Source organism: Saccoglossus kowalevskii, chromosome 1 (assembly GCF_978046115.1).
Source record: "Saccoglossus kowalevskii chromosome 1, keSacKowa6.1, whole genome shotgun sequence".
Taxonomy (NCBI): Eukaryota; Metazoa; Hemichordata; class Enteropneusta; family Harrimaniidae; genus Saccoglossus; species Saccoglossus kowalevskii.
This window is the reverse complement of record NC_140641.1, coordinates 27,632,169-27,651,502: the sequence shown is the minus strand read 5'-3', so window position 1 is coordinate 27,651,502 and position 19,334 is coordinate 27,632,169. Positions and strand designations below refer to the sequence as shown.

At 33.6% G+C, this 19,334-nt stretch overlaps 2 protein-coding genes across 2 annotated transcripts in view; one reads left to right on the top strand and one right to left on the bottom strand.

Annotated features, from left to right (window-relative positions):
* The window catches only part of LOC100374583 (26S proteasome non-ATPase regulatory subunit 1-like), a 155,944-nt gene that overhangs the window by 119,704 nt on the left and 16,906 nt on the right, over positions 1-19,334 (bottom strand). The window contains exons 10-17 of the mRNA XM_085500276.1: positions 19,053-19,128; positions 18,796-18,933; positions 17,981-18,069; positions 17,376-17,628; positions 17,030-17,141; positions 16,701-16,777; positions 16,527-16,586; positions 15,546-15,766 (exon numbers count right to left, since the gene is read on the bottom strand). Of these exons, the coding sequence (XP_085356402.1) occupies positions 15,546-15,766; positions 16,527-16,586; positions 16,701-16,777; positions 17,030-17,141; positions 17,376-17,628; positions 17,981-18,069; positions 18,796-18,933; positions 19,053-19,128 (1,026 nt within the window). The remainder of the gene's footprint in view (positions 1-15,545; positions 15,767-16,526; positions 16,587-16,700; positions 16,778-17,029; positions 17,142-17,375; positions 17,629-17,980; positions 18,070-18,795; positions 18,934-19,052; positions 19,129-19,334) is intronic.
* Positions 1,194-3,900, top strand: LOC144356533 (D(2) dopamine receptor A-like). The gene is made up of 2 exons (XM_078011239.2): positions 1,194-1,413; positions 2,466-3,900. Exons 1-2 carry the CDS (start codon positions 1,194-1,196, stop codon positions 3,836-3,838), a joined length of 1,593 nt encoding a protein of 530 aa, XP_077867365.1. The 3' UTR covers positions 3,839-3,900.

Genomic DNA, 19,334 nt, shown 5'->3' with positions numbered 1-19,334 from the left:
CTAATCATTTAAAGGCACTGCCTCGCTGCATTCCCATCATTTGAGGGCCGCTTATCTGAGTGGAATTTAATTTGCAAGATGCACAAAGAATTTTAATTGTGTTTTCTTTATTTCTTTACAGGATACATCTGAAAGGATCTATATTTAGACATTCAGCTACAGTTTGGAATACTGAACTATATACTGAAGGAATATCGCATAAAACCACTGATTTGATAGCACCACTACGAGTAGTGCTTTTATGCACAAGGAGATTGCAATCAATACAATGCTTGACAAAAGCTGTATTTGATTACACAGCAAACAGGAATACTAGCTAGTTAACTGAAATATACAAGGATTCACTTGATATGCCCACAAACTGGAGAATACTAATGCATTAAGTATAAAATTACCGGTACACTGAGGAGCATTTTGGATTCACAGTCACACCTCCTAGTCTCTGGCAATTAATCTTTGTTGAAGTCAAACTTGCATATCCAATGAGCCATAGTGATCTGTCATGTTGGATCGATTCACACTTACTGTAATACTACTAGTTGTTTCAAATCAACTCGTGAATGACAGTTCACTCATCACATAGTAATCAGTCATGCTTGATAATGTGTACATCACGCCTTGGAATCCTACACTCACCTACATCATGTTATTACTTAATTAGGTCTCCAGTCATATCAACCGTTACCAAAGGTGGTCACACCTCCTCCCCAAGTGATTATTAAATCTAATTATGGCTCATATATTTTATATCATACTTTTCAGTTCGACACACTGCAAGCCAATGCTGAATCACCAACCCAATATCAATTTCAACTAAGGGAAAATAATCCGAGATCAATAATTAAATAGAGTAATGGTAACAAATAGACTTACTAAACTATTTGTTCAGAAAAACAGTGACTAGAATCCCATAAACTTTACACGATCAAAATATTCCTTAACTACTGAGCACAGGGATCCACATTATACATTTCCGAGTGACTGCAGAACACATGACTGACCCTGCAAATTGTTACCATAGATGAACACATTGAAGGTGAATCTACATGTGGCTTGGAAATGAAAACATGTAAACAATCATGGCTTGCCTGAAACATGTCAGTGCAATTTTTCAATCTGCAGCTTGATGCATAGCTGAGATGCCATTGACCATGAACCATCAAAACATGACAAATTGGACTGGAAATATGACAATGGATGTGTTGGCACCACCAGATACACTGCATTGGTGGTCACTGACACTACTGGTACTAATAATATGGACAATGATGGGCAATGTCTTGGTGTTTCTAGCTATCCTAATAGACAAGAAGTTACAGAATCCTACCAATCAGTTGTTACAGTCACTAGCAGTAGCAGACTTCATGGTTGGATTTATTGTTATGCCCATAGGGATGATTAACTTATTATATGGTAAGTATATAACTCTACTTAATGTTATAGCCTTGATATAGTTATAGTATTTGAATGTTATAGTTGTTGAAGTGGATAGAAAATAAAGTCATTTGTTTTGAATTCTTCTGCAAGTACCAAAATAACTATATGAACTTATTTCATTATGAGTCGTTTCGAATTGTCACAGGTAAACCACGCATCTACCAACCCTGAAGTGTTCTTTCATTTCATTAAATGTCTATCTATTTGAACCAGAACTAATTGTTAATATGAGCAAAAATGACAGGATTTCTTTATAATGTAATTGTAACATCTGGGAACTACAGTCATACAGTAGGGAAACAAATGCATTGTCTTTGCAAATATGTGTGTTAATTGTGGAACATGTACTGGTGTATAGAAAAGTTAACTTGTGTTTCAGCAAGCTAAAATGATGCAATTCAACCAAAGTAAACTAAAAAGAGGCAAACAAATTACGATTCATTTTCTTATTTTGTCAAGTGACAGTAATACAAAATATTGCAGCTGCCTGGGCTTAATCCAGTTTAGTGAAATTGCATGCATTCATCTGATTATGCTTCATTTCATCAAAATTTTCACTTTGAATCAAGAGTTGAGTTACAATGTATGTGTACATGCACGTATGTAGGTCAGTACGAAATGAGTTGCATACTCAAGTTCCAGATCAATTAATACCATTACTCATACAGGGTCCATAGCACCAAGAGCCAAATGATTTCCAAGATATTTCCAGACCTTTTCCCAAACTTTCTTGCATTTACACCCCGCTAGACATTTTGACCCTTAATTGAGGCCAGCATCATCAGCAAAGCTCATCAAAGTTTGGCGGATATGGTAGTTCCCTGGAGAAAACAGGCCTTTCTAAAATGAATGAAAGAACTATGAAGAAATTTTAAGACTTTTCAAAGTTTTTTTATTTTTCCTGTAATTTAAAGGCAACTCAAAGACTTTCAAAGGATTTTCCCAACGCTATGGACCCTGTAATAAAGGTGAAATTTGCTGATTACTGTCTCACACCATGTTCATCCATTTAATTTTTTTTATACTAGGTGACTGGCCGTTTGACAATTATGTGTGCATATTCTGGATAACAACAGATGTTTTCATGTGTGCCTCGTCCATTTATCACCTGACTGTTATATCTGTTGACAGATATTTTGCCATTGGCTACCCATTCAAATTTAATCTCTTTGGGCGATCACGGCTCTGTATGGCAGCCAAGATTGGTGTGTCTTGGCTTGGTAGTTCAGTGTATGCTGCAGCAATTTTTGGACTTGCGATAAAGGATATATCAAATTTAAATGTTAACGGAAATTGTGTGCTGAAAAATAAACATTTCATGCTCATCACCGCCTTGTTTAATTTTGTTTTGCCATTATCAGTGATGACCATCTGTCACATGTTGACTATGAAGAATCTGAGAAAACAAATAGAAACTCACAATATCTATGCGTCTGGACAGGAAAATAACTGCTTTGAAATGTCAGAAATGCAGAAAACCACAAAGCAGAATAAACGCAGTTTTAGAATGCAAAATAAGGAAGGAGCTGATGAGAAAACTGATTACAATCAATCAAAGATAGATCACACAGAAATGCAATCTCCAATACATGTTTTTGAAGAGGGAGAAAGTGGTGAAAAAGATGATAAAAATTCCAAACCTGAGGAAACTATTAAAATGAATTATGGAAGTGAGGAAAGTGCATCTTATATGACAGAAAAGATGTTTGCCGCTGTAAGCACTCAACTTCAGATGAAACGAGATGAACAAGGAGACGTGAATGATAGCGCAGCAGGTAATATTGGAAGGAATAATGGAATTAAACTTCTGCAAGCTATAGACAGTTATGAGACAAGCCCAAAGGAGAAGAGATTATTGCTCAAGAAAACTCCGAAGATGCAAATGCCAGAGGAAATGACAACTGATCCTCCATTTACAGATTCCAACCATATGACTGGAAATCAACATAATACAATGAACAGTGTAGATCAACAATATCTTAGAAACAATGTTACAAATGAGCAACTTAAAACTAACCAAAACCAAGTTGACAAAAACAATACTATTGTTCATGTCAATATGTCAAACAGAAACAAAGGTAGCATTCAGTTATCTTCATACATCATAACAACAGTGAAAGGAACTCAAAATGAACAGAAAGCAGCTAGAGTACTCTCTCTGGTATTTCTTTCATTCATAATAGCATGGACCCCTTATTTCATACTGCTTCTTATAAACTACTTCATTAACACAGATGAGATTAGTATCTTTAAAACACTCTACATCGTATTCACATGGCTCGGATACTTTTCATCAAGCATTAATCCTATTATTTACACGACATTCAATAAGCAGTTCAGGAAAACCTTCAATCGACTTATGATATGTTCTTCAAGCAATGAGAGCCCAAGACATGGATGAATTTTTATAGTAGCCCCAGAGATGAGGATGAACTGTTACTTTGGAAATTCCCTATAGAATGTTACAAGAGGAAATACCAATACTTGGGAAAATATGACAAAACTTGTGTGCTGGGACTAATTAAAATCTGATATATGAACAAACTTCAAAAATCATCTTTGTGTAAAGTCTGAATGAGATCGGCCAATGAGTGCCCGAGATATAACCTTGGACAGACGGGGGAACAGACAGACATAACCAAAGATAATAGTCCCAATTTTCAGAATATGTCCAAACAGGGACATACTTTTGTTGTTCTTGTAGAATTTGTTTTATTTGACTAAGTATTGCAAAATCGTGATTGTGATGTCAATGTACATACCAGTATAAAAAGATACTGAAAAAAATACAGGGTACAGATGGTTGAGTGGATAATGATTATGTACGGTACTAATACAAAAATAAAAACATATTCCCTGGTACAATGTACGTACATTGTACTATTCATTGACAATTTTTAATCAGAATTCTGAAGGTTATACACATGTAAAGGTACAACAATAACTAACCCGTATAACCAACATAATGTTAAAGAGTGATTCATTCAAGGCAGCTTACAGGCCATTCTGTAAATATTTTATTTCAGGGCAAGTGTCGCATATGTTACATATAAATGTCATTTATGATGTAATAACATGATTTGGTTCGAGCACTGAGTTGTAAGGTAAATTGCGGAGTATGTTACCTAGTTTAATTAGATGGGGAAGCTCAATGAGAGAAAGAACTTAATCTATTTTTAAATTAAAATTTATAATTTGGATGAATTAATATGAATTGATTGTATTTAATCATTTTATATGAATGTACAAACAAATGTTACCAAAACTTTATGTTTTTTTTGTTTTTTTTTAACAAGTTTGCTTGCATGCACATTTACATAATGTAGTGTGATATTTACCATACAGTATCATAAAATGACTTGCATGCAATAAAATGATATGTCGATATAAATGTACTACATTATTTGTGTCAATCATTTAAATTATAGCAAGTGCTGGGTACAAAAAGATAGTGTATAGTAGAACCAAACTGTTGAGAAACAAGTGGGATCAAACACAATCAGGTTTCACATCCTGTTGGGCACATATACATGCACCTACTTATTTTCCCTTATTTAAACAAAATGACTGCTGACACAACTTCTTGGCTATCCGTTGAGGCTTTCACCAGCCCATGTTTCAATTTAACACAATTTTATATTCTTTCTACTTATACATGCCAGGTTTAAATGGAACATTTGTCATTTTATTCTATTTGCTATTTGTATTTTGTGACCTTTACAAACCTCCACCCCAAACAGTTCACCTCATGTGAAAATTTATTCAGCAAACTAAAATGATCACCATTTGCGCACAGAGGCCTTTTTGACTCTTGGGGAGAATGCAATTTCTAAATTCATCCCAGTCAACCTATCTGTCATGTGTTAGTAATGCTTTTACACATGACATCATTACCTTCTCATCTGTCTTGCACTGTACATGTATATTGTAGCATTAAGCTTTCTGGAGTGATGAGGTAAAATGGTGACACTCTTCTCCAATAGCTAATCAGCTATTTTATAGTCTCAGAAGAATTGATGCAAAAACTTGGCAATGTCATTTGTGAACTGACTGAGAGTTTGAGATTTGGAAAAAACAGTTGACTTAATCAATATGCACATGTCAAACGTTATGGTCAAATCCCAAGCCTTCATCAATTTGTGAGTGTGTTTGCCAACTTCTTTTCATATAAACTTCTGAGACTTGTTTAAACAGATAATCAAGAACACCCTTACCGTACTTGGAAGGAAGGGGACCTTATTTAGAATAATTATTAAACCTGTCCTCGTTGTTTCAATGCTAGAGTATATTGAAATGCACATATACCAACATTGTACAGCCTAGATGAAACACTGCTCATATTAGCAAGCGATGATGCCAATTTTTTTTTCTTTTCTTTTTATGTACCAGATTTGAACGTAATCTACCCATGAATGCCTGAATTCTTTTTTCTCAAAAGCTTAATTTGTGTGAATTTTAACCATGCCTTGCATTGTGTGTTTCGCAGACACAAGTAGCAAAACGGTAATTGTCCTTAACTGTCTTGAGAATGACATGACAAATCTGATACTAATCTCCAGACTGTCTTACTGAAGATGACGATCGATGTCTGCACACAGCTGTGTTATCTGCGTATCATATAAATGAGGATGTTGCCAGACTGAACAAATATCTAAACTTAGTGTACATAATTCAATTATCTACCAGTACATGCACAAATATACAATATTCATACAATTCTGGCATACAAATTAAGTAATACAAATTTTTTTGTTAAGGGAAACAAGAGGTAAATGTTACCCAAGTTCCCAAATGTTGCTATAAGAGCTCTCCACATAAATTGATTCAATATATAGAAGATTATCTCATGAGTGTGCTTACTTTATCAGATTTATAAGCAAGTGTAATAATTTCCCTAGCCTTTGGCGATCAGATATTTTAGGGTCAAAAATTTGTTATATATTGTAAATCTGTTTATCCCATGCATCCTTTTCACAGCTTTTGAAGGCTAAAAATAACGCAGTGATTACAATTGATGAGCAAGTATTCAAAACATCATACGACAGTCATTTGCATAAAAGATCATCATTATCGTTAGTGTAACCTATTGGGATTGACAAATAGTTATTTTTGAAAACATTATACTTATGGTTTTATAAAAATCAATTCCACAATTCGTGAAAAATAAAATGCTACTAAACATATTTAGAAATATTTCTGTGCAGAGAAGTTGAGGTTGGGAGAATTTGAAATGAAGTTTAAAATATATGCTGCCTTCTATCAAACACTCTATTTAGTAAACATTCAAAAGCCCCAAATTAATATAATTCTTAATAATAACTCAAGAAATATTGCAAAAAACCATTAAGATCTGTGTTTTGTGATGCAATGCCATGATGTCATAGGTATCTGCTTGCATTGACCAATAATGTTGCTGGGATTTTTATTGCACAGTATGAAGATATATTAAACTATCACACTGCTTTATTACACTGAACTGCCATGATTAATGGAATAAATAGTGCAACTTGCAATGAATATTACTATCATGTTGCAATGCAACATCCAATTCAACGTTTATGCTGGAGAATTTGAGTGCCATCTCTCTTCAACTTGTATTTACATTTATCTTATTTCAAAATAGGTACTTGCAATGAGTAAAACATTTTCTGGCAGTTTAGATTGTTATATTGATCTTTTTGTTAAACTCAAAATATACTGTCTGGTTCCAACAAGTACATTTATGTATACCGGGGTATGTATGTAGATATATGTATATTAATATGATCCAGAATTATCAACTATTAATAGACAAAAGACAGAAACATATGGTCAACTGAAATATTGCCTATCTGCAAGTCTCGCCATAAGTTGTGTTCAGTCTACATTCTAGTATGGGCTAGAATATAACTAAATCCTATATGTTTGCATATTGGCTAGACAATTGTGTATGGAGAGACCTACATTTAGTATTAAAGTAAGTGTCATCCAAACTTACCAGTCATTTTAATTTTGGTTCATCAGTAACCCAGAAAGGGATACATTTTTAATAGCTCTATGATCATGAAACAATAAAAATGGAAATACAGAAAGTGCAAATTGTACACTGTCTCTTATTGTCAGAGCATTTTTTTTCTTCTGAACAATATTTCTGGATGTGCTGACATGTTCAAAATGAGATATCAAGATGAATAGTTATAAATATATAAGTTTAAAGAAACATTGAATACAATGGTATTTTGTTGCTATGTTTCATTTTAGTTGCTGTTTAACCAGAGCTACATTTGTAAGCATTTGGCAAACTACGTTAGCCTGTTCCCAGAGTCTATACTGGGCCATAAAAACGGGTCAGATTTAACTTTTACTAGTTTCTCAGTCTGTACAAAGCATTCACAGATGTTTTCTTAGTTTGGGCTAAAGTTCTGACTTCTTAGCCTGTGCTGAAGGAGCTGTGTGCAACTGCTACTATTGCGCACATTATGCAGTGGCTGCCATTTTAACACCTCTTGCATAAAAAAAAAAACAGTGGTGAGAACGTGGAGACTCAGAGATTCTTATCTTCTTAATTGCTGGGCATAATACACTGGCACAACTTTTTCTAGTCAGCACAAGGTAAATATCATTTCATGCTTTAAAAAAAAAGAGGCCTGCTTACTGTAGCAACACATTTTATAAAATATAAGCATGTGGTCCACAGAGAAAAGTTGTCTCTATAATAAGGGAAAATGCATTCCAGCTGCCATTAATATGACCTCCCATATCGTAAAATATCTTTGATGTAGTATTCGTCTAAAACTTCTCTACATTCAACGAAAAACATAATACAGAGAATTTTTTTTTAAGAAGGGGGGGGGGGGTGACAAAAATCTTTATGTTCAATATATGAAGTCCAGAAGAGTTTGAATAACAAAATTGTAATGAAAGTGATAATGATCTCATTCTATTAGTGTCAACTCAAGGTAAAACCATTGCTCATAGAATCTATATTTGAGTATTGTCTATGTTGAATTCAATACAAATTGGGCCATCTTAACACATCTCATCTTTGCTAAGGTCTTAATTACTGACCTTAATTACTGTCTATGCTGATTTTTGGTTTGTCAAAACAAGTACAGATACTTTCAAACAAGCAGCCTCTCGGCTGAGATAGCTCCGCTGTTAGCAATGCACATTTCAATTAAAGAACAGAAGATATCATTAGAAAATGAACAATATGTATATACCGGGGGTAAGTATCAAGCAATGGGACTTGCTGTTTTCAATAAGAATTCAAAAATATCACTTTTTACGAAAAATGACAAAAATATTCACCAAAATTAGAGAATTAAAGATATCATTACAAAATGAACAAATCTGAGAGAGGTCCACATGTAGTACCTATAAATGTAATATAAATGCAATCGGACTTGCGGTTTTTAACAAGAAGTCGAAAATATCACTTTTTACCAAAAATGACAAAAATATTCACCAAAATTAGAGAATTAAAGATATCATTACAAAATGAACAAATCTGAGTGAGGTTCACATTTAGTACCTATATATGTAATATCAAAGCAATTGGACTTGCGGTTTTTAACCAGAAGTCGAAAATATCACTTTTTACCAAAAATGACAAAAATATTCACCAAAATTAGAGAATTAAAGATATCATTACAAAATGAGCAAATCTGAGAGCAGTCCACATGTAGTACCTATATATGTATTATCAAAGCAATTGCACTTGCGGTTTTTAACAAGAAGTCGAAACTATCACTTTTTACCAAAAACGACAAAAATATTCACCAAAATTAGAGAATTGAAGATATCAACATGAAACGAACAAACCTAAGAGAGGTCTACCCAAGGTACATATACACTAAGTATCAAAGCATTCAGGCTTGTAGTTTTCAAGAAGAAGTCGAAAAAGTAAAACATTGACACAGACGGACGACGACGATGGACAATCACTCATATGATAAGCTCCGCTCGACAAAGTCGACAGCGGAGCTAAAAACCAGTATTCACTTGTCTTAACAGTGCATTGATACACAATTTTTTTCAATCATCGTAGTGAAAGGTCACAAAGATAAGCGTATCACCAGGAAAAAGAGTTCACTCACTCACAATTTAACTGTAATATAATGCGTCATAGCAGCTAAACTCGTGTGAAGTTACGTATTTTATGACCGCTTTTTGTTAAATGCCAGGAAGCAACAATGCAGAGAGATCAGCTGACAACACATTGGGGAGTCAGTATACACATGTAGAGCATCAAACAAAACAACAAGATCACTGCATCATCTAGTGTTACCAGCTATGGCGTAATCTATTATAGTATAGTACAATCGTACAAAATTTTGTTTCCATTTTGGTAATACCTTGATGCTGCTGCTTCTTTCTGGTTATTTCATAAAACCTGCTGTCAATAAAGTTGATCAATAGACCATTTTCCGTTCACTGCGAGAATCACGTGCTATGTGTGAAATTGAACGTAAAAACAGGACAAACAAGCCATGCATGGCACAGTCCCAGTTAGTTATCAAATTTAAGATATATAGTTTTGTTTATAGTAATATAGCTGGAATATAACCATGTCAGGAATATGATATTTTTAACATTAAAATGATTGACATTTGTATCTGATTGTCAAACAAGTACTTATCCATATTGAGAGATATTGCTCTGGAACAGCATTCAAAATCAGCCATTTTGAATACATAATTATATATATATATATATAAAACATGATGTATGACAAATATATAAAATTTGAATATAATCAGTCAAGGCATTTAAAAGATATGGCTCTAGAAGCCCAATCATTAAAACAAAATGGTCGCCGGTCAGCCATTTTGAATCCAATCTGAAAAATAAAATGACATGCATCAGGAACCTGTAATGTCTAATGTGTGTTATAAGTTTGAACAAAATCCATCCATAAATGCCAGAAATGCTTGATATTTGATGATTTTTTTTAGCACAAAAATAGCCACCATTTGGCCACTTTGAAAAGAATCGTCAAACCAATATATTCGTATATCTATGACATGATGTATAATGAATATTAAAAATTTGAAAATAATCAGTCAAAACAAGTCAGACATATGGCACGAGAACCACATTCATTAAAACAAAATGGCAACTAGTCGGCCATTTTGAATCTAATCTGAAAAACTAAATTATTTGCATCAAGGTCCCATAATGTCTGATGTATATACTAATTTTTTAGCACAAAAATGAATCAGATCGTAAAACAAAATGATGTGCATCAAGGTCCTATAATGTCCAACGTATAAACAAAGTTTGAACAAAATCCATCTGTAAACAGCCGGGAAATGCTTGATTTTGATGATTTTCAGCACAAAAATGGCCGCCATTCAGCCATCTTGAATCAGATCATGAAACAAATTGACGTGCATATGTATAATATCATGTATGATGTATGTGTGAAGTTTGATTGTGATTGGTCAGGCATTTCTAAGATACAGGTCCAGACGCACACACGCACGCACGCACACACGGAGGTCAAAACATAAGTCCTCGTTTTCGGACTGCGTCCGAACAGGGTCTAATAAAGGTCGTAGTGGTGTCAAACATCGCGTGGGATTCGACAAACATGACAATATTTTGGGGGGCATTTCCATGCTTAATATTGTGCTGTATACATTTGATGGACAATTTTGATTAAGTGAGGGTATTCAAAAGCAATGTTCCTCTGTCGAAGATCGGACGGTCGATCTGAGCTACGAAATAAAGAAATTTGGGTTCAAAATCAAATTAGAGTTCAAAATCTGAACGGAAAATCACCTATTGCAATTTGCGATTTTCGGCACTATCAATTACCATATAAATACAATATTTTGAAAAAATTTCACAATAATTATGACTCATTGTCTTAAAGATTTCAATATTTTACCTGACTCTGAAATTCATAAAAACTCCTCTCAGGTGGAAATAAAGCGGGATACAGTACAATATGCAATGATAAATAGAGAGGAGAAAAGCCAGTGGAGCATTAAAATAGCACCTCGCTTTAGTGAAAGACGTACCAGTACAGCTCAGCTGTGACACACATTAAAATCACATCACTTATGAAAGTCAATGAGTAGGATTGGGCATGCTTGCTACATGTATGAGACAATTTATGACTACAGACAGAAGAAATGGTATTTCTGATGTAGTGGAATATATGATGATGGAAGGGAAACAAGAATTTAGAAATCCCATCATGTAGAGTTTTTGTGTTAAAGATGAATTACTCATATATTGTACAGCTTTACTAAAATACTCCAATGGAGTCGTTACCCTTATAAATGGTGATGATACCTTGATTGGTTGGGAACTGAGCATATTTAAACTATCCTTTGCCCTGATTGGATAGGTGTTTTTCTTTTGTATTACCCATTTAAATTTTTCAATACTCCATAATTTTTCAGGTTTCACCCAAATGCTCCTGCCTGTTTCATTGCATTTGTTAAATATAGCAGTGCTAGAAGTCAGTCATTGATAGCATTGCCAAATTTCAGAAAATTAGTTAATACGGAATAGTAAGGTTTAATTGACATGTATACAGTTGCATTGTCACAATGCACAGACACAGCTGTATAGATCAAATTAAAATGACCACCAACCAACCATTTTTTCAGATTATAAAACAAAATGAAAAGCATACATGTCAAACAAAGAATGCACAGACAGGCACATGAGTAGACTGATAGTGTTAATGAAGCATATTCAACTGAAAAGGCTCTGAAAATACACATGATATGTATTTATCAGGCATTTGAAGCAGATCAACATATATTTTGAGCAACACTTAGCACAAAAAAAAAAACTTTTTAAGAGACAAAACAAAAAGCAGGTACAGTACCATATGTTTATCATTAGCTTCTATTTATCAGGGGTGACCATACTTCCGATAACTAATTGTCCAGTATTTTTTAACATTTGAAACAAGGTTACATGTATATACATATGATAGACTAGCTGCTTCAACTGCACCAACCTACTACACCATCAGTTAATTATAAATTATATGTAAAAGACAACTTCACATTCAGTAAGTATACATCATTCCAGAGCTTAAACTTTAGATTTGAGAGGTCACCATGTTCAAGGCAAAAATTGGATAAAAACTGTCTTAGCGTACACATGTAAGACTACAGTAAGAACTGCCTGTATTTGTAATGCCTTCGATGCCTCTGAATTTCAAGCACTGACAATCATGAAATGCTGCATGACCCAAAATAACTTTTTTTTAGATAATACTGCTACTTCATGGAAAATTAAATAGTCACTGGCAATATCTCAGTGACATGACGTACAACATGAAGTCAGAAACAACAAGTCATTGTCGATAAAAAGTACCTGTCCAGTACTTAGCGACTATCAACATTAGTGCCAAATTATTTCCACTTGCGTGACAGACATGATACAAAGTGGAGCCACTTTATTTGAGCAATTCCTTTAAACATTCACAGAAAATAAATTTGACTGTTTATCTTTGGTTTACAGTCTAATTTATTTCAGAGCACGTTCAAATCTGATTTTTTGAGAAAAATTGGTTAAATAATTGGATGATAAATATGCAAGGGTTTTCAACATTAAACTAATCACGTCTGTGGATTACCCCAGAGCATCTATATACCAAATTTCTATGAAATTTGATGATTATGCCTACTATGCAAATTAGATTCATTGAATTATAATGATAATTAGTACTTGAGATATTGAGAGAAAAAGCTGAAAACTGGCTAATTACCATGCAAATCAGGTGATTAATATGTAATAATTTTAATGTAAAACTAATAACATCTGCACAATGTGTAGACCATCTACGAAATTTTAATGAAATGTGATGATTAATAGTTAATATTGATAAAGAAGAAATTGGCTAATTATGCAAATCAGGTAATTAAAAATGATTAGGTTTAAGCACTGTCCTACCAGGTTTCATTGAAATGAGCTGATTAGTACTTGTGATTTCAGTGGAAAAGCCGAAAATTGACTGACTATGCAAATCTCACACAGGAGCCAAAAACAAATTAAGTGCATAAAGAAAGTATACATTGTATTTGTGTATCAAATTGTGAAAATAATGGATTAAAATACAATATTGAATCAGATTTAACAATTTGTCTGAAAAAAAATCACCAATAGGCCAAATTCAATCAGATCACAAAACATACTACAGGTATATCATAAAGCACTGTGTTTGACAATATTGAACATATCGGGTCACTGCGGTTATGAATATGCTAAATGATTAGGATTACCATATTTGCTCTATTAGTGGCACATACACTTTAAGTAAATGACATGTGTCTATGGTCATCATAAGTCACATTTTAATGATCAAGCACACAATAAATGCATTTTTTGATTAAGATGCACTTCCAGTGAAGATATGCTTCTAATAGAGTAAATATGGTGAGGCAAATTTGACATTTTACTTGATCAAACAGCAAAATGATGTGCATATTCAAGTAAAATATATGTAACAAGTTTGACAGAAAACAGTGGATACATGTGTGAGAAATGACTTGTGCACATAATGCAAATTAATTAACCCAAAAAAGTATTCTATTTTTGTGATGAAATACAAGAGAATCATTCACATATATGGATAATTTTCTAATGGCTGTAATACATAGTAGTGAACATTTATCACTGTGGTTCGCTTGGATGCTCAACAGCTATTTATAACATATATAGCATACTCTAACTTCTCTGCGGGGGATTTTACCAAAATTATAATCACAATTGTCCCAATTAAAGGTTATATTAGCTTGTTCCACACCAATAACCACAATTAATGTAAAACAGTATGTAAAGCAATCATGAAACATGCATTAGCAGACCACTGTCAGGTTAATACAGAATTGTTATATAGAAGTGATTTTTTTTTCATTAAATAAGGCAAAAATCACACAGTACAGAAACACCAAGACCATTTCTTCACTAGATTTGCACCAATATTTATAAATTTCTCATTAGCAGTGGGATTTGCATTGAATTGTGATGTTTACAAAATGCTGAAAGCCACACACACATAGTTTAAAGCGACAACACGTAACTCCTAACACTATATTTGATGTGGGTCCTATGCGACATACCCGATGCATATAAAATAAATTGATTAGATGAAACTCAAACATGCACTACATGGTGACTATGGCGATTTAAGCATTAAAATACAATTAAAATACCAGTACAACTGATTTACATAAGCATATTTAGACCAAATATTTGCTCTTTTTGGAATGAAATAAACAAAAATAAAATCCAGTGAAAAAAATATTGCACCATTTTAGTGAAAATGAATTCCAGCTAAAATAAATTCACAGAATTTATGTACAACTGCAACACATGTACTTAAAGTAAACTGTGATATAAAAGTAAAGTACGCCCTCTATGGTAAAAATCCACAACATTTTGAGTTATGACAAAACATTTTTACCAAGGGGAACCAATGAGTGAAAAGTGAAGAAAAAATTTGGGCGAGAATGTAATCAAAACTGATTCCTATACACAAACTATAGTAAACATCATGTGAAGACAGACTGAAGGAAATATAGAAGTTAAGAAATTTATTCATACCTGAGTATCCTTAGTCTTCCAGCTTGTATTCATACCTGAGAATCCATCTTCCAGCTTGTACGAAGACAGCAGATATCTTTTTACTGTTTCAACAATTCGACTTTTCATGTCAGATGACACATCACTCAAGTCAGCACTCATAAATAATCTACCATCCAACGCAATATAATTCACTGATATGGCCATGACGTATTCAGTCATACATTTTCACTATTCATTCTTATCCAAACAACATAAATCTACACTCGTAGCACTACTGAATTAGACACACTACATATATATGCATACACATACTCTATGCATCTGCTCAGCTTGTAAATCACACACAAAACAGTGTCAAATATCACCAAATAAGGACATCCTTGATTTCATAATTACAAAAGAAAAGAAAAAAAACACTGTTATCTTGACCAATGACTGTGATGTTTATGTAGATACAAAACTTTAAGATACATACTTCAAGCAATCAGAATAGAATATATGAAATTTAAAAAAAATCAAAGATGTCATGGTTTGGTAATAGTGGAGACAGAGAGTAAAGATGTTCCTACCTGAAGAGAAGAAAACCAAGGGCAGTAACAGCAGCTCTTCTCACATCATCATTGACATCACTAACTGCTACATGTAGTAATTTGCGAATTGCTTTGTTATGTCCAGTACCACAGTATGCCATAGCTACAGTGTACATTCCAGATGCACGTAGTAAAGGATCCTTGTCTCTTGTAAGACTTTCAATCAAAGCATCAGCTTCTTCTAATCGGCCAAACATAGTCTGAAAATAACAATTTATTATTTATTTATACCTAGATCAACAAGCAAAACCCAAATACAGATCTGGATGACCCATCAAAATGTACACCAAGCAGACATCAGAGACAGGACAAGACATGACATGACATGACATGACACAATTGCATATAAATCAAAAATTTTATTATAATACTGAATCATTAAAATATTACTTATTTTGACCATAGAAACATCTCTGTAATTTTCAACAGCATATGTGCTAACAGAACAAATATGAAAAATTGCATACAACCCAAATTATCATCCCCACTTTGGGATGGAGAGGGGTCAATTCAATCAAGAACAAAGATAATAACTATTTTATTATCATGAAAAAGAACGAGGTAGTAAGCGAGGTAAAAAAAAAAGCTTTCAAAGGAGTCATTCATGCTTTCTTTTATGGTCAGCAACATGTTATGACATCTAAGGAAAGTAACGCATACAATGACATCAGAGGCAAGAAATACACTGGAAGAGGCCAATAACAGTATTTATCAAACAATCACATGATCGTTTTTGACAAATAACATTGACCGTCTGACCAAAGATATATATAGACCAAAATATTGAAAATGTATTGCACCCATTATTAAGGCATTGGAAGATGTTGGTTTTCTGTACAAACTATTACGTTAAGGGCAACAAAAATTTTGAATACTTTTATATTCAGTATGCTGTGAAATGTTTTATTGTCAAAACAATACCTAGGTATATTAGGAATTCAAAAAAAAGTTTATACATACCAAGGAAATACCTAGAGAAAGACCTCTCAAAATCTTCTCATGTTGAGTTTCTTGTGCATACTAAAATAAAAAGAATTCATTCTATAAGTTCATTATGTATATATGATCTGATGGTACATCATGCCATCGATGATTCATTGAACATATTTCAGAAAGAGTATAGACATGACTTACAGCAACCATGTCTTCAATTGCTGTGGGATATTTGGAGCCAATCATTACTAAGCCCATAGCTAGCCCTGCAGCTTCACCTGTAATAATATAGATGTTAGTTTCTATTGATATTATAACCATCTACAATACAATTACCAGTATGCAAAACAGTGATATTCACAGAATAAAAATCATGGTGTCACAGTTAATACATTAGGGCCAGTCTTATATTGTCAGAATCTGAATTTAGTTTACAAGTAATAGAGATTTAGACTATCCAAATGCTAATCTTCATTAATGTGAATATTGGCAGTATGTAATTGAGATATGTATTGCAATATACAACCAACCTGTGACAGCATCGTCTTGATATAGATTGAATTTCAACTGTTCATATACATCCATTCTGGCAGTGCCCATAGCAGCCAAACCTAGACCCAGGCACCCACCATGACGAATCATCTACAAAAAAATGAAATGCAGAAAATACATTTCAGTTCAAGTATAACAACTGTATTGTAAAAAACAAATCAGACTAGTTACATTTCATCTTGTTCCCATAAACGTATGCTCAATCCTTTTAAATCACAAATGCAAGTGCTGTGAATCAATGAAATTTAGTCTAAACTTGTGTAGTTCAGTAATCCATGGACAGATATATAAATAGTATAGACACAACCAATCAAGCATACTTACATCACTGGAAGCCTCTTTAAGCTGGTTTAATAGATAATCTGTAATTTCACCACCATGATTAGCATGTATTAATCCAAGTGCATATAGTCCACCACCTTCTTGATAAGCACTCCCTGGGCCGGTATCCTTGGGCAGATATGTTGACATCAAATTAAGGGCTTCTTTTTCATGTCCTTTATGTATGACCCCTAAACTTGCAGTGGCTGTGAACTTAGCCCAGTTTGTAGCTCTAGCTAACCATTCCAAGTTATCCCTATGAAAGAGATACATGTTCACATGTAATTACATAATACATGGGGTGGACTCTAGAATGACAGACGAGTCTGTCATTTCAGACTTTTTAGGGGTCCACAGTCAGTCTATTTGCATGTCAATGCTTTCTACTGCATAGATGGTGAGAGTTGAGCAAAATATAGGAACATCTGCTACAGTGACATACAAACCAGACTGACATGGCAACAACAATGTCCTCATTACTAATAGTTATTTCTAAATGAAACTTGTCTCAGCAATAACATCAGGCCCAAGCACTCCCAAAAATTATACAAATGGACTCAAATAATGACCATGAATCAAAATTCCCATATCCAGAAAAGGAACATTACCTTAGAAACTGATCTGAAGTTGTTCCACAGTGCATAAAAGAATTGGCAATAACAGTAGCTGTGTGGCACACTGAATTACGAACTGCATCCTGGCAGATAAGTAAAATATAAAATACATGAAAATATCATTATATCATTTACTCCTTTTATCAAATTAATTGTAATCATAGACGGTCAATTCTGGTGTTTAATACGCAAATATGATTGAATGCAATCTTTCAAAATGTTCAGCAAATTACAGGCATTTTTACTACAAATGCTACGAGTCAGCTATCTTGAATCAGAAATGAATACATGGTCATACATGTGACATGAAGGCAAGGCCACAACAAAGATTTGGAATGGCAGAAATGTTTACATGCATACAAGTAACACATGATGTATAATTTATGCGTGAAGTTTTAACATGATTGGTCAGAGCATATCAAATACAAAATAGTCCCCAATCTTCCATTTTGAATTTGAAATGTAAAACAAACTGCCATGCATCAAGGTCCTATAAAATCGTTGTTGCACGACTGAGATCTAGTTCCAGAATGATAGAAATGCTTTATTTGAATGCACCTCAACAATTTAATGAATGGCTGCCATTGAGTCGCCTTGATTTGGATTGCATGTGCATATATGTGAAGTTTCTAGCATGTTCGAAATACAAGATGCATGGACAGACTAACACGCACATGAAAACACACACATATATACAGAGGTGAATCTACAAGTCAAAAAACAATTCTGGTGTCCAATATGCAAAACATCTGTACACTGGTGACTGAGATGAACACATCTCACATGATAATATTATTCATATAACTTACCTTTGTATTTTTTAATATCTGCAAATCACCTTTATTAGTTCTTATTAAAAACTGTAAGTGCAAATCTATGGTAGTCTCTCCACCGAGTATTGTGGTTAACTTCGTGATTCTGTCTTGATGTAATTTATCTGTTTCAGTCTGGAAAAATAAAGTAATAACATTTTTTTAGTTTTGCTGATGTATATATATTCTCATTACAATTGTGGATCAGTATCAAGTGATTCTGGGAAATAACAAAATAAAACAAACTTGATTACCAATTGGTTAGGTTTTGGAGTTTCCACTGGTGTTTCTGAAGTAGCACGAGATGAATCATCTGTCTCCATTGCATCACTGAAAAGAACACAATAAAAATGCTGTCATTAAAATGCTGGACAGGTACTTTTTTTTATCATTGTGTAACCATGTGTAATTTCTATGCTAGCAAAACATAGTGGATAAGTTGTTTTATGACTGATCAGTCTAATAGAGTTATTATGGTACATACATGTACAAGTTGTTGCGTTATGAAATAGTTCTACACTTAGCAATCAAGGAGC

Coding starts and splice junctions, on each gene's coding strand:
- LOC144356533 (XM_078011239.2), top strand. CDS start 1,194: ATGGATGTGTTGGCACCACCAGATACACTGCATTGGTGGTCACTGACA. Junction 1,414..2,465: donor GATGATTAACTTATTATATG/GTAAGTATATAA, acceptor TTTTTATACTAG/GTGACTGGCCGTTTGACAAT.